Source organism: Amblyomma mixtum, chromosome 2 (genome assembly GCF_055824585.1).
Source record: "Amblyomma mixtum isolate Tamu chromosome 2, ASM5582458v1, whole genome shotgun sequence".
Classification (NCBI taxonomy): domain Eukaryota; kingdom Metazoa; phylum Arthropoda; class Arachnida; order Ixodida; family Ixodidae; genus Amblyomma; species Amblyomma mixtum.
Window position 1 is genome coordinate 270,074,113 of NC_143013.1, and position 16,111 is coordinate 270,090,223.

Below are 16,111 nucleotides of genomic sequence, written 5' to 3' on the forward strand. Positions count from 1 at the left end.
CAGCGTCTTGCCCGTTTTCACTCCCGAAGCGGGCACGTGGCTTGCGTGCATCGAGGCCTTAGAGCAAGACGGTTTGCACACCTTTACTCTCTGTAACCTCGATCTCCTCCATAAACGCGTTAGGAGAAGGCGCGGAGGCGAGGATGTCTGTGCATAGCAATCTGCCTCTGCGTTCGCGGTTGTAGCGCGGGCGCGCTAAGTGCAGGTGTGAACGCAAGAAAACGGAGCACGGTGTTCTATTCTAAATGCAATTACGCCTTTTCTATTGGAAATGAAGAAACATTGCTTGCCCGTGAGAAAGTGCACTTGCGTCTACTACTGTAATGCACATAACTTGGCTGGCATTTTCAATTGCAATGAGCGAAAAAAAGAAGGAAATAGCTAGCTCCGTTTGCTTTTGTCCGCACCTCTACATTCGCGGAGAGACGCTAGAACGGAATCGGTGCTCTTATCGCACAATCACTGCCTCGGTAGAGACAGCGAAGACAGCGAAATTAGCCGCTTGGTGAGTGTACCATGAGTGGTAGTGGCAGCGAGGAACCAGCTGTAAGAATGAATTCGAAGGAAAAAGTGGCGGCGAGAGGCTGTTTATTGGTAAGGTAAATGCCTGCCTTCTATTGCAAAGATTAAGAGCTTGAGAGATCGTTCTGTGTGGTGAAGGAATGTGAAACCGTTGTATTCCGTTCCCATGTGAAAGCCGCTGTGGTACATCAAGCACCGCTGTACAGGTTGTCTGAGTGTCCGGCACTTTGCCGTCGCGCCCCGCACATGGTCGCATACGCTCTGCTGTCCGAGTCCTGCTTAAGCCGAAAGTTGCTCAGACTTGTCGTGTCCCTCTGACTTGAGCGTCACATTGAGGACTGTGAATCGTTCTTCTGGAACGCTGAAGCCTACCTCGGCCTTGTGGAACCCGCTTGCCGAAACCTGAAGGAAGAGCGAGCAGGAAGATTTTCGTCATACAAGTGCCTGTCCAGTGAGAGCAGATGGCCTTTCAATAGTTTTGCAGAACTCCTGGTTTATAGGTTTATTAGAAGCAGATACGTTATACACTATCGTGTTCTCGCCCCAATCTGACACACTCAGCAGCCTGAATGTTGTCTAGTGCATTTAATTGTTCTTACCATAGCCCAAGCACAACGATAATTCCTGGAAAGTGATCTCACCTCCAATGTGTATTCACCCGGCCTGAGGATCCTCCAGTACTCCCCTCTGGAGGATGTCTTAAAGCCGACTCTTCGGTTGGAGATCTTCAGAGATGCGTTGGCCACGGCGGGATTGCCATTTTCATCTTTGACGATGCCGCGTACGCCTGCCGGAAGAGAAAGAGAGTCAACAAAAGTTTAAGAATTACCTTCATGCTATATAGGTGAACAGTTTTTTTCCATCTGGCTTTTGGAACGAATATAATGATAAAAAACGGCCGGTGTAACACATGCTCCACTCCAGACATGGCCTCCGTCTCCTAATAGACTTCATCGCCTTTTTTTACTACCCAGTCATTTTCCGTCTCACTTTATCTTTCCGCAAAATACATTCTGTCAATTAAGCAGTGCTGCTTATATAGGTCTTGAGCATTAGATAATAGTCGTGACACCTTCCGTTCGTCCTGCCTTTTTTCTTTACGCAGTATAACATTGGAAAGACTAGTATATATTTTGCTGAAGTTGAAGCAGCGCCGCACCTTTGTTGTGTGTGGTTGCTCAGTAATGGCAGAGTTTAAAGTGGGAATATTGTGCGGTAAATCTATCCCAGCCTCCGGCCCGTTCGCCTAAGGTTGGAGGGAAGCGGAACATAGGCTGCCTGAGTGGTCTGCGCGGAGAATGGAAAGAAGCACTCGCCTCTGTGAACTTCGTCTAATAAGGCGAGGAGCGCAGGCTTGTTCTCCTCCCAGTAGTGAGCGAGTTCGTTGCGGGGAGGGTACTTGCAGCAGGCCATCTCAACGGTCACGTCCATGCAGCCGTCCCACATGTAGTTGTAGTCCGCCATGCCACCTATGCCCCAAAGTGGCGGAAAAAGAATACTTAATTTGTTACCGACGATCGCATCATATCAATGTGTCAGCGAATATGACGCTGTCCTCGCCAGACTCGCTGAAACTGCTCCCACAGCCAGAATCTGCTTATTCAAGAAAGGGTTACCTTCTTGACAGAGTTATCTTTATGGACAATTTCGGAACAACTTGAAAAGCGATCTTTACACGTGATAGTTCGGCTGGATCCAGTATCTTAAGTAAACTTTGGCTGATGACTTAAAGGGATACTGAAGCAAAATCTTAAAATTGAACAAAAACACTGAAAATAGATTCTCTGAATACACCGGAACTCGCGCCAGCACCCAGGGAATACTCGGCCATACTACAAAACTATAGAGGCAGTAGAAAGCGATATCCCCGCCGCACAAATCTCTCAGCAGAGAGGAAGCTGTCACTTGGAGACAATTACAAACAGGCTCTTTCCGAAACCTACATACACTAAACAAAATGCACCCTACGATATACGCGGACAAATGTCCCTGATGTGACGAAAAACCTACTCTATATCACATCACATGGTCCTGCCAACACATAGATGTGGTCATCAAGGGTTCATCAAGGATTGGAACTGTTCGTTCCATGATTCCGTGAACTGGAAATCTTAAGATATGTTCTTCGATGCAAAGTGCCCCCCTTCCACTACACCTGACACCTGCAGTAATGCCTCCAGGAGCCTTGTGGGATGCTCGAGAATAAAGAATAACGCGAATAAAAAGACGACGGTGGACGTCCTGCTGTCACAGCCTCTTACCCTCAAACGTTTTCATGTACTTGTTTAAAAGTCAACGTGATGGTAGGAGCTTGCAATTTGAACGCTCATTGATTAGGCGTCGTATGGTAGATAAAAAAATTCCTGGACGTCATTGGGAGCGGAAAGTCCCAGCAAGAGGCGAATGGCAAATTAGGATATAAGCGGCCAGAGTGTAGTATACGTTACCAGAGAAAGCGTACCAGGTGGCCCCGTTGACCGTGCCGTTGGGGAAGGCCACCGTCCCATCTTTGGAACAGCCCAGTCCCAGGTGCATGTTGGCGTGGTTGAGCGAGTACACGCTGGCCAGGTGTTTGAAGACGTCATCGTCCGGCGTCAGCGACGGCTCGTTGTGCCGACTGTCATCGCCTGATGGAAACGAGGAAAAGTGACGTATAGGCTGCAGGTATTTGCGCACAAAGAAGTGCGCAGGTGCGATGCAGCGTGCTCGTTAAACAACTCCATGTGATTGAAATTGAAATGAAATCAAATGAAATCTTTATTTGCCATCAAATACAGATGGGGGGATTGTAGAAAAAAAAGCTGTCCTTGGACAGCTTGACGGGTCCACAATCCCTTATTTTGGCAGAGTGGCGGCATCACGTAACATATTCTTTATATGCAAACATATACATACATATTTGATATGATACAGACTTAGTACTCGTAAACGAAAACAACAGAAAACAACAAAAAGAACAGAAAACAACCGCGGAACTCACTTCTACAAATCCAAACGAAAACAACAGCAAGGCTAGATAACATTACATAGAAACCAAATACATCTGCCGGAGGTCCTTGTAGGTTGCCGTGAAAAGGTCAAAACGTACAGAATTATAATAATTCAAAAGCGTTGCTATTGTGTACTTAAGGCACTGTTTCCCGTAACTTGAACGTGACATTGGTACTGACCAATCCTCGAAGTGTCTTGTAAGGTAACTTGGAGTTCTGTCCTGTAATTGGGATAGGTTACGTATATTGTTGATATTCCTGTGGATTTATTGTTTATATACAATTAATCTGAAGAACACCGCTATCGTGGTTCTTGTAGGCAGCGTGGTGCTGTGCAAGGATTATGTTCGCACACTGTCCCATAACAGCATTATCAGCGAGATGAACTCACCGCGTTGGCTGAGTGGTTATCCCTCGGCTCATGAGCCTAAGGACGCGGGTTCGATTCCAACCGCGGCTGCTGCATCTCGATGGATGCGAAACGCAAGACGCACGTGTAATGTGCGATGTAAGTGCACCTTAAAGCACCCTAGGTGATCGAAATTAATTCTGAGTCCTCCATTACGGCGTTCCTCGCAGCTCATGTGTAACTTCATGACGTTTAATCCCATGCACCAAATAATCCGCGAAACGGTTCACCCACGTAAGGAAGGCATTCTTCGGAAGCCCGGTGCAGGCAACCGTGTTTAGTTGGAGTAGACATCGGCCAGGACGTACCGAACACGCGCGGATAGTCGTACGGGTAGTTGACGACCAGAGCTCCCCCGTGGAAGCTTGAGGCCAGTACGAAGGGAATCTGTTTGCTCCATCGCCTCACTGCCTCGGTCTCCGGCTGCTCCTCTTCCAGCTGTGTGTTGAAGCGGGTCGGGAAATTGCGGTTGAGGTCCACCCCGCGGGCGTTCTGCCTGCATCAGGGAAGGAATGTGTCAGGCGTGTGAGTTAAGAGGTCTGTACTGCAGTATAAACAAGAATCAGCCTAATGGCGGGTGAAATGGCAGACGCAACCTTTGAAAATTCCTGTTATGGATAAATTACGCTATCGACACAGAGCGAACATGATGAAAATGCCCATTTTACTTGCAGTCAATTATGGAGAAAAAAATGGCCTGGCTTAGCTTATGGTTAAGCCTAGGATGCGAAGCATACCGCCGGCGGAGGCTGCGCGTCCGCAAGCGAGCGCACGAGTTGAGCCCCAGCTTTCACAGCTGTTGTGACGTCAGCTCCCCTAGCGGAAGGAGCGGGAGTTAGGCCGCCGGTGGAGGCTGCGCGTCCGCAAGCGAGCGCACGAGTTGAGCCCCAGCTTTCACAGCTGTTGTGACTTCATATCACGTGGTGCGCCGATGTAGGTCAAGTGGTAGCTACGCGGCCGCGCGCGGCGCAGCAAGGAAGAGCTCGGTTGTGCGGCTAGTATGCTTCGCATAAAACAGAAGATTATTCTATTTATAATTCCTATTTTGAAGTAAAGTTTTTCTTTCCAAATACTCCTCACATCAAAAACAGAGGAAAAACTCCACTCTGCACCATCCACATCGTCACTCAGCGTCCCGTCTGCTTCTGTTCAGTCGTGCGGTAATGATGGTTGTACAGTTGGCTCGCCGTTCATTTCAACTGCTTCACCACTTTTTCTAGAATCTCCGCACTCCTCCTTACCAGACCGAAAGTCGCGGGTTCGATCCCGGCCGCGGCGGTCGAATTTCAATGGAGGCTAAATTCTAGAGGCCCGTGTACTGTGCGGTGTCAGAACCTCAGGTGGCGGAAATTTCCGGAGCCCTTCACTACGGCGTCCCTCACAGCCTCAGTTGCTTTGGGGCGTTAAAACCCCATAAAGCATAAACCAAACTAAACTTACAACGGGAAGTCAGAAGGTCTCATTCCCAGCTTGACCAGCGGCAAAATATTTCCGTTCCATTATTACCCGGTGACATGTGGCGGATCGTTCACGGACGAGACGCTAGGTGTCGCCAGAGTTAGACTTATAAAACCTGGTCGACCACTCCCATCTGTATTTCGGTCTTTAGGAAGAGGCGAGCGGTGCACAGCCACGTACCGTCCATCAGTGCCCATGCAGACGCCCTCCTTGGACATCGCGAACCCGTCGGGGTTCATGCTGGGCATGATGTGGATGCGTGTGTCGTCCAGAAGGTGTCGCACGTACGGATCCACTTCGTAGCGAGTCAGCAGGTGCGAGATCAGGTACACCATGAACTGACGTCCCAGCACCTGCACGAGTAAGAAAACTGCACTCTGGTGTACGGGCTCTCACAATGCCCTTATTGGGTGCACGTCGGGCGTACATCGCGAATAGCCCGAAATACTTACCAAGGAAAGCTGCTCACCGCAGGGACGAGGCAGCGATAGGTTGTGTGAGCGTTTGAAACGCGCTAAATCAATCAACGATGGTTAAGGAGGAAGCTGCGGTACTTTTTAATAAACACTAGAGAATGCTGCTGTTGCAGACGCGATAATGATGAAGCGAAACACACCCACAGAAAGCTCTAGCACACACACACATACATACACAAGATTGTCACAGCGTTCGGGTAAGATTCATGGTCAAGTTTAACTGCTGTGAAGAAGGAAAATGAAAGCAAGAAAAACTAGCAAAGCACTGATAGTCTCTTTGTTCAAGTGCTAGACACATGCGTGGTTGCGTAAATAAGTGCCCTACATTTTGTATCTATTCCTGATAAGATTGATAGGTAGCCGTTGTTTCACAACGCTAAAAAATTATGGCTGAGGCACAGGTATCTTTAATGCACACAGGCTGAAACAACCTGCTACTACATGGGGCCATAGGAAGAAACCTACGAGTTTCCTCCTATTACAGCTGCATAAACGGACCTGTCTCATAGTTCTCGTTCGTTGGCAGCAGAGTGATAAAAATAACTTCGAGGAGCTGGGGAGATATTTTATGCCAGTTCACTTCGTTTCGATGCAATCTGAATTTGATTTGAATGTGATGCAAGCGAGCGACTGATCACAGTCAGGACCGATCTGGTCGCTGCTCCGCCGCCAGCTATATACTCTATACACTGCCGCAGCATGCAGTCCGGTCGGGACGTGGACCGGACTGCATGCCACGTCCCGCAAGGACCAAGGACCACGTCCCGGTAGTTCACTGGAAAACGACAGGACAGTTTTCCTCCCGAGACGAGATTAGCGCCGATACAAGTCGTCAGGCGTGCCAAAAGCGTTGTCTCTTGGTCCCTCGCCAGTTTCGGCACCACGGTCAGTCAGTGCTGCATGGGCATATAGCCCGCGTTTATTCAAGTCACTGGCATCATAGACATGTTTCTTCCACGTGCAGTGTTACGTCGGCCCACGTAGCCAACGCCACCGGAAGAAGCGACCAATGACAAAAAACTAAATGCAATAAAAACGAAACGCATCGGTTCAAAATACACCCCCAGGAACGATGATTTCTCCTTTTAGTTTAGCTTGCTCCACGCTTTTCGGTCTATTAAAGAGTGTCGTGTTTGCCGTTCACTCTAAATAAAAAGGAGTAAAAAGGAGTAAACTCCCTTTTTACAAAACAGCATGCGCTGGATTACAACTTACACCCTTTTTACTCCCTTAGAGGCGTATTTGTGCTTATAGTGTACGCCGACAGCTAGAAGAAACCCTTCAGCAGTTGGATTGCTTAGCGACAGCTGTGTGCACTTTCCCCGGGTTCATAGTTCCGCATAAAAAAAACGCCACAAATTGCATTCTGCGTACGACGCAGCAGCGGAAAATGAATGTGCTTACCTCGTCGCCGTGTATGTTGGCGACGTACTTAATGTTGGGCTTAAGAAGCGGCTCCTCGTGCGGATCCTTGGTGACGAGGAGAACCCACAGGTCGCGTCCTGCAGCGTAGTGCAGGAACAGTTTCAATGGCGATGAAATGAATTCGCGCTATTTGTCTCCTCAAGTGTGCCATTCCCATCATACTCGATGAAAAACTCGAGCGCATGTAAGATCAACTAATTTTTTAGACCCTGTATAATCCTGCGTGCTCAGGCACTTTCTGATAATTATGCCGCATTCGAGACACAAATACTTATATATTTCTCTCTCTGTCCATTCCCTTTACAGGGAGAGATGGAGAAGAAAGGCGGCTACGTTAATCTGAAGAAGGTTTTGGTTGGCTATTCCACACTGGGTAAAGGGAAGAGGCAACGTAAAGGGGCAAAGGAGGGGTTAGTAAGGATCCACGACGTCATTTAATGGGTGGAGTTTAGATGTAGACCTGTAAGCATAAACTTTATTGGTGAATAGAAGCTTAGCAACGTTTTAAGTAGGAATTGGTTTTAGGTCCAGGTCTCGGCGAACCATTCCGAACATCATCCGATCCTGACGCCGATCTTAAGGGCGACCTTATCCAAATTATACCGAAACTTTCCGTTCGAATGACATCCAGCATAAAAAATTATTCAGCGCAGAGCAGGATTTGACCCTGCCTGAAAGGGTTGAATGTTTCTTGCATTAAAAACCACCACTTCGTTAATTTTTTCGCCGTTGACATAGCTAAATCTATAGTTTCTATACGAAATCGATTGCATTTCGCCTAACTTTGCATATACGGTACCAAAAACTAAAGTTTTCAAGCTTATCTCTGACGTTCAGTGTCAAAACACTGGAGCAGGTCAGAATGGTGGGCCTGTTGGTATGGCATGTGATTATTCTTCTTCTCAGTGTCAAAGTGTCAAGCTCTTATTTAGGTGCCAAAAGATAAGCTCTCAATGCTGGCGATGCTGGCCTGCAAACCCACCTTCCACGGACTTCCCGATGCTGTATAGATGAGTGAAGTTGGGGTAATTGGTGCTGATCTTCTTCAGGAAGGCAGTCATCTCCTCGTGGTCGTAGTATTTGAGCTCTGCAGGCGTACCCTCTGCCGTGGGGGTGACGGACTGCGCGGCCGCTCCGCGCATCCAGAACAGGACCAGTAGAGGCAGCGCCAAAGAGGTCATGCTGACGGACTTCATCGCCACAAGCGTTCTTGCAGCTTCCTGGACAGAGGCAGAGGGAAGGCAGGTGCGGTTCACCAGCGCAAGTCATTCGTAAAGAGAGAATTGGTCAGATATCCTACAACGAAAAGTACAGAGCAGCGGAAAACGATAGACTTGTAGACTACACACACGGTGTCGCCTGTGTCTTCTTCATGTCCAGTTCGTTTTCCGCTGCGCTAGTTTTTTTGTTGAAGAACGTCAACCTTCCACTCAGTGCGGGAATGAGCGGTAAGTGTCTGTACATGCGAGGAATGTGGTAACCGCATTTTCGCCTGCGGCTGTCGCAGGTTTCAACTCTAGTTGTATGGTGATGAGCTCCACGTTTTGGAGAGAAAAGCAAATGTTTTTAAGTTTAGCAGAGAACAAAGAAAACAATATGAATGAATGAATGAATGAATGAATGAATGAATGAATGAATGAATGAATGAATGAATGAATGAATGAATGAATGAATGAATGAATGAATGAATGAATGAATGAATGAATGAATGAAAACGGAAATAAGGGAATAATTCAAGATGGAAATAATGAAGGAAACAAAAGTTTTGTTATGAGCTGCACGTCTTGGATAGAAAAGTTGACGTTTTTCAGTTGAGCAGAGAAGAAAGAAAACAATAAGAAAGAATGAATGAAAGAAACGAACGAAGCAATCAAAACATAAATAAGGGAATTATTAAAGAAGAAGCAAATAACGAAGGGAGGAAAGAAAGCAGTAAAAAAACTACGAAAGAAGTAAAAAGAAAGAAGGAATTAAAGAAGGAAAACGCAAACTACCTCTTCCAAATGGATGCCTGAGATGGTGTCAGGTGCGAGGTCGGTAACACACGCAGCCGCGACACTCGGTGTATAAAGCGCAACTAAAGATACGACGCAGGAATATACAATCGCTATTCGCGTGTCATCGGTTTCCGCATCACCGCCGGTGCTTCACAGCAACTCGACAGCAGCACTTGAGTTTCTGTACCCAATCGTAGTTGTGCAAGCTCCGGTAACAATCGCTTGCCTAGATGCGGCCGCGACCGAAGATTCGTTACGACCTTCCTTATCCGTGACCCGCCCAGAGATAAGCCCGCGAAGAACAATGAATGAAGGAACGTCATTTCACGGCAATAGGTGGGCGTTTACTTAATGTTAGCTTTGCCGTCATATAATACGATGAAGCCTTAAAGAATGGAAATGACGATATTGTTTTGTTTTTTTTACATGTACCCGCCCCGCTTAGTCAAAAGGTGTGGGCGTTCTGCTACTGGTCATGGATACTTTACTACGTCCTGAGGTGCCGAATTTTTGTGGAAGGGTAGTTGGACGAGGCATGGGGAGTCAGATTTCGTTGTTTAAGTCTCCGCCTCGTATGCTGGAGCTACCGGGTACCCATCGGTTTTTCGATGGGTGTACAGTTTGTCCTCACTGGGTGCTAGGTTTCTCAGAGGTGAAATGCTTTGCCCTGCTTTGCCCTGCTTTGCTCGCCCTTCGATACATTTTCATTTAGTGCACACTCCCCCCCCCCCTCCCCCTCCCCCCCCCCGTCCCCGCCCCATTTTTTTCTTTCTAATTGGCTTTTGCTTGGATGGTTTCTTTGGGCGTTACTCTTGATTCTTTTTTCTTCAGTTGGCTCGATCGCCTGCTATAAACTAGTGTTAGGTGCGGGCTTTCTCCTACCTTTATTTTTTTTGTGACTTTAACCGTAGGAGTTGGGCACAAAGGGTGAAACGCTTTGTGAAATTGTGTCTTTCCTTTATAAAAATGGTCTATAGACAGTCTATAAACTTTTCATAGACTCTTTTGCCTTCCTATAGATATTTCTTTTTGTCTATCATGGACTGTCTAAATACAAAATTCTACTAAAAGTGTATGGCCATAAATCTATAGATTGTCTCTAGACTGTCTAAAGCATTTGTATTGCTTATAGACTGTTCTCTAGGATTTGTCTGTAGAGAGTGTTTACACTTTATAGGCAGAAGTCTATAGAAAGTCTATAGTACTCGTGAAAGGAAAACAGTAGCGCCGAAAAAAAGACACAGCTGAAGAACGACGTAGGACAGGCCCGTACGAGCGCGCTTTTCCTACGTCGTTCTTCAGCTGGGTGTTTTTTTGGCGCTACTGTTTTCCTTTCACGAGTACAATGAACAATCTAGCCCAAATAGAAGTTCTTCTAGACAATCTATAGCCTTTATACAATTTTTTTTTTTGTAAACGTTGACCCCACCTCGTGCACGCCGAAAAGATGTTAACCGTGGCGCTCTTTGGTCAAGTTATGCTTGTGCCCACAAGTTCGAACTTGTCATCATTAGCAGCAACTACGTACATGTTCAAAGTAAAACAAAAATTATTTAAGTAGCCGAAATTAAACCTGTGATATCCCCAGCGGCGTCTTCAGTAACGCGCACGGCATTTAAATTGACACATAAACTTAAGTGAAAACTATGAAAATGATTCCACACTGAAGCGACGGAATAGAACGTCATTAAGCAACAGAATATGCAACAACGGCGGAATTTAATGCTTAAACTATAGACAATAAATTACAGGAACTAAATTAGGCGATTTTGAAGGATCCGGCATCGTTGCCAAGCCTGAAGCAGAGCGTTTGCTAAGGACGTTATCAGATTTATGACATGTTATCGCGGATATTTTCAATCGGGTTTTCAAACGTTGTGGTCTCACTTGTCTACGCGAAGCTCGACACTACAATTACGCCATGAGCATGAGTGAGTACGTATAGCCTTCAACATGAAACAAAAAAAAAAAGCGACGCAAAGGGTTAAGCACTCTTAAGAGGAGATTTCAAGACCACCTGTTCTATTTCTGTAGTTCTAATAGGACAGGTTCAATACGCCTGTCTGTCTATAAAGCCTTTGTTGACGTCGTAAGGGTTTTGCCGAAGTCATGCGCTGTCTATCAACACAGCGAAGGTAAAAAAAAAAAAAAAGACGCGACACTATCGCAAACCGGATGAGCGCGTCTCTCTCTGATGACGACAGGCAGACGGCGTAAAATGGACCTTTGGCCACATCTTCCGCTGTTCGCATTGCGTTTGGCGCCGATAGCACATACAAAGAAAGCGAACAACCTTTAAGACCAATGTGACATATGAGCCCGGAAATCTGCAGCGCGTCAGAGACTGATATGATTATCAAATGAGCGTCAGCAGCATAACAATTGGTAGTGGTTTAGCTCTTGTTAAACCTGCTGGATTGCGAAAGCAACGAGGAAAGAGAGAGAGGAGATGGAGAGCGCGCGGCAGCGGCGGCGGCCCCGGCAGGCTAGCTATGCACGGCTTCTGCGCATGCGCAACTGGCGAGCGTGGCAGCGGCACCTCTGAGTCACCCGCGCAGCGACGGCGGTGACGCGCCAGATGTGCACCGTGTGACGTCACTGCTCGCGCATGTTCGGCGACTCGCGTAGTGTTGCTTTCGCAACAAAAACGAATTCATTGGTTAAATAAATGTCGATAACTTTGCAAAATGAACCAATCATTTCATAGGGATGATCGTCACGGCTGGTCTGGCTGTGGATGAGACGCTGGGTCAATCTCATTAATTCATGGCGATTATGTGTACGGTGGATGCACTGTCCAAGCAGGACATTATTCCCCCGAGTTTAAACCTACAGTTTTCACAGAACGGAGGATTCAAAACTCGCAATTTCATATTATATTCAAGGATGCGGCTCCGTCAACGCCATCGCAGCGCCATCTTTCGGAGCGTATAGCTGGAGCGATATGTGGCCTGCTCTTTTACAAGAAGCAATGTCTTCTATACTAAGACGTTTTTCGGTGTAGCTGCTTTATGCCCTTCGGTAATTTGTAAATTCAATGAATTTGCAATGAATTTGAATTGACAAAACGAATGTACTCTGTTGAAGAAAGTGGGAACACATGCCCAGCACCGCTGCAACAGTAATGGCGTTTTCAGGATCGGGAAGACGCCATATTTATGTTTAGAGAAAGCGAAGTTGGGCAGCTGGCGACGAGGAGATCGCGTTATTAGGTGAGGAAACGGATTGGGAAACAATCATTCACAACAGCGAATGAACATTCAGCATGAGTCATAATGCGTATCCTCACACTACCTAATGAACAAAACCTCACTGTTTTGGTTGGTGTTTTTAAGGCGAAAGGATTTCTAGGCTATGTCGCCGGGGTCGTGCCACCAAAACGTGTCCGCGAAACGTGTCCGCAGCAGTTGTGACGTTCTCAGAAGAGGTAACATCAAACGAGGGGTTGTAATGGAAAGTGGATGATGTGAGGATGATGCGAAAAAAAATTAGGTCGATAGGATGATTAGTCAATTAACTAGAGTCAAAATTGTAGAAAAAAAGGTAGAAAAATAGCGCGGACGTCGATATAGTGAGTGGACGGGGAAAATGTCGTGGGCCGCAAAATAGTCCAAAAATAGGCAAATGAGTGAAAATAAAGTTTGAAATGAATCGAAAGGTATTTGATGAGTGATAAATAAACAAACAAAAAGTTTCCTTGACATAAATTAATTAATTATCAGCGAAAGCCATTGGACGGTTGAATAGGCTGAACGGGAATATAGTAAGTCGACGGGAAAGCAACCACGGCGAGAAATTTGAAAAACCTAAATGGTTGTTTGGGATAATTAAGATAAGGTAGAGTAAATAAGATAAGGTAAGAGTAAATAAATCGATCTTTAATTAAAGCAAAAGCTAATTACGCTAATTCAGTAGTTAAATTAACAAACAAACAAAACGAGAATGATAAAGAGAGGCAAAGAGAGGCGACGAATGCCGACGAGGCGTCAATGCTTTCGCATTCTCCCTATGCGGGCCGCCGCAGTGATCGCTGATATTTTAAGACGAAAGCCTTTAATGGCTCATACTGTCGTCCGTTTGCAAAGCCTGTTACACGCGTTTAATTCGGGAACTAAAAAGGATAGAAAACCTATGCTTGCTCCAGATAGAGGAGGAAAAAATGAACCTAGAAGCCAAGTTTGATTATTGTAGATTAATTAGTTAATTAATTATAGACCAAAAAGTCGAAATTGCGTAGAAATAGCGCGGACGTCGATATAGCCACTAAAACGATATGACGTCACATCCACCGGAAGTCGTCACGGTATAGTGAAAATTGTCATAGAATGGTCGGAAAAACGTCGTATGTGTGTCAAATTAGATGGGAAAATGTGTAATTAAGCGTAATTAACACTTAAGATCCCCGAAAGATGTATAATTTCTGTATCGCTATAGCCACGAGAACGGTATGACGTCTCATCCACCGGAAGTCGTCACGGAATAGTGTCCTCGGCTTTCGCCTCTCAACACTTTAGTTGTCAAAGTGTCCTCGCAATTTTTTAGCGTATTTCATAGGCTCCCATTCCTAGCTTCCGCGCGTTAGTCGTAGTAGTAGTCGCAGACGTCGGCGTAGTCAGATTAACCGGTTGTAATACGCCACCTGCCAGCCTTTAAGAGCTGCGCTCAGATTTCGCATTACCGGCCATCGCAATCGTCTGCCAAATTTTATTTCTTCTGGCCTGCAATCGAGTACATCTTAGTTTTCTTCATTTTCTTTTTTTTATTTTTGGCTTGGAATTTCTACGAAATTGGCTTATAATCAAGGCCGCCTTAGATTCGAGCAGATGCGGGGTGTGGCCTGAAACTGCACTATCTTATACACTTGAGCATTCTTTCTAAATTACTTTACTGAGAGGTGCATGACCGTTCCACTGGGATGAACGATAATGCCGGTTTGACGACGTGACTCGTGACTGGCGTGTACCTCTGTATTCCAATTAAATGACCGGTCTATTCTGATCGCGATCGATGAGGGCGGTGACAAACATACGTCCTATCCTGGTGCACTGAATTCACCTCGAGGATCGAGCCTCTTCAAAACATCGACAACCGCGATAGAGGCCTGATGTCGATATGTACGCAATACACCCCTGCGCTCAGCTTCGCAGAATAACTCGCTCCCTTCGTTCTCTGACTTATCGACTTAATTTACGGTACATTTTGTTGACCTCAGTCTGCTGCACTCCTTATAGCGACCAACGGAGGGGCAATCAGCGTCAAATGTTTTGCGTAGCTTTACTTTGGTTTTATGCGGGTTTAACGTCCCACAGCGACTCAGGCTGTGAGGGACGCCGTAGTAAAGTGCTACCGAAATTTATATCACCAGAGATTCTTTAACGTGCACTGACATCGCACAATACACGGGCCTCTAGCATTTCGTCTCTATCGAAATGCGACTGCCGCGGCCGGGATCGAACCCGCGTCTTTCGGGTCAGCAGTCGAGCGCCATAACCACTGAGCCACCGTGGCGGTTTCAGCATCAAATTAAGTGCGAACAAGGCAATGAAAATGAAAACACCGAAACGAGACTATTTTAGCTCACAGAGAATGAATACTAGTTAACTTGAATTTCAGTTTGATCACACTTAGACATTTGCGGGGAAGTATCAGTGATCGCGGCCCGCATTTTTATGTTTTTGCTATTGTGTTCCAGTTTCAGTTAATCTGTTGTCGTTTCATTTGAGGCCGATGGTACATCTTTGGGGCACTTCCACGAGAGATCGAAAACGCATGTCCGGTCGACATTGAAGTGCGAAAGCACTGCTTCACGAGGTCAAACTCAACTAAGAATCCTGGGCTGTCGCTGACCTTGAGGGCGCAAAAATAAAATAAATATTTCCTCGACAGGGTTTTTGAACCCGCGGCGGCTCGAACAGATAAGCTTCGCTGGTCACTGCACGAAAGCACAATGCTATCACAGCAGCCGATCACGCTTATTGTTAAACTGCAACACATTCACTTCTGCCACCAAAATTCTCTCCGACCTATAATCCGCCTTATCCCATTTCGCCAAAGGCCTGATATCCCGCACCGCGGCTCGGCTTCTACGCTTCTGGCGCCCCACCCGCCCCGTAACTCTTACCTGGACCCCCGCACACGCAGGCCTCCCGAGTAACGAGGAGGCCCTCTCCCTCGCCCGAGGCCTCACTTTCTGGGCCGGAGTTGTACCCCCTACGCCATCCCAGGAGCGTCTGCTTACCTTCAGAGATATCCTTACCCACTACCGAGATGCTCGGCGCGTTTACGCACCGCCGGCTCCCTCCCTAACCCTAATCCAGGCCTCCCACTGGCGTCGACTCCAGACCCGTACTGCTCGCTACCCATGGAGGAAAAAAAAACTTCCTCCATGTCGCTACCCTGTTCTTCTTCATGCCCGCTACTCCAATCAGTTCCTCTCCTCCTGTAAGCTCTGCGGGAAACCGGGAGACTTTATTCACATCCTCCTCACATGCCCTACCTTCCCACACCCTTCATCCCCAACCACGGCGGAGTCATACTGGGAGACTCTCCTGGCCAGCTCCACTGCCACTGACCAGTGCCGGTTAATTACCGACGCCCTGAAGCGGATAGCCCTCCAAGGGCTGTTTTTTGCCCTTTAAAAGCAGCCCCCTAAGGGTTGCCTCGTGAAACGTGGCCCCCCTCTGCATTGCTTGGCAATAAGTGTTTCCACCACCACCACCGCCCTGCGTTGTGCATTGTACATCGTCCTCTTCATAATCTTCCACCTGCAGCGCGAACAGATCACATCAGCTTAACCTCGATCAGAGCTTAACCTCGATCAGAGCTTAACCTGAG

The 16,111-nt window shown here is 46.9% G+C and overlaps 2 protein-coding genes across 2 annotated transcripts in view; both read right to left on the bottom strand.

The window, feature by feature from the left end:
• Nucleotides 1–16,111, bottom strand: part of LOC149363982 (cytochrome P450 4V2-like) — a 284,143-nt gene that overhangs the window by 133,583 nt on the left and 134,449 nt on the right. The gene's annotated exons all lie outside the window — the stretch shown is intronic.
• Nucleotides 572–9,478, bottom strand: LOC149363985 (carboxypeptidase D-like). Its single transcript, XM_089573970.1, has 9 exons — nucleotides 9,275–9,478; nucleotides 8,263–8,500; nucleotides 7,260–7,357; nucleotides 5,560–5,732; nucleotides 4,230–4,417; nucleotides 2,970–3,149; nucleotides 1,839–1,991; nucleotides 1,164–1,309; nucleotides 572–924 (listed from the first exon to the last, which is right to left on the bottom strand). Exons 2-9 carry the CDS (start codon nucleotides 8,474–8,476, stop codon nucleotides 802–804), a joined length of 1,275 nt encoding a protein of 424 aa, XP_089430096.1. The 5' UTR covers nucleotides 8,477–8,500; nucleotides 9,275–9,478; the 3' UTR covers nucleotides 572–801.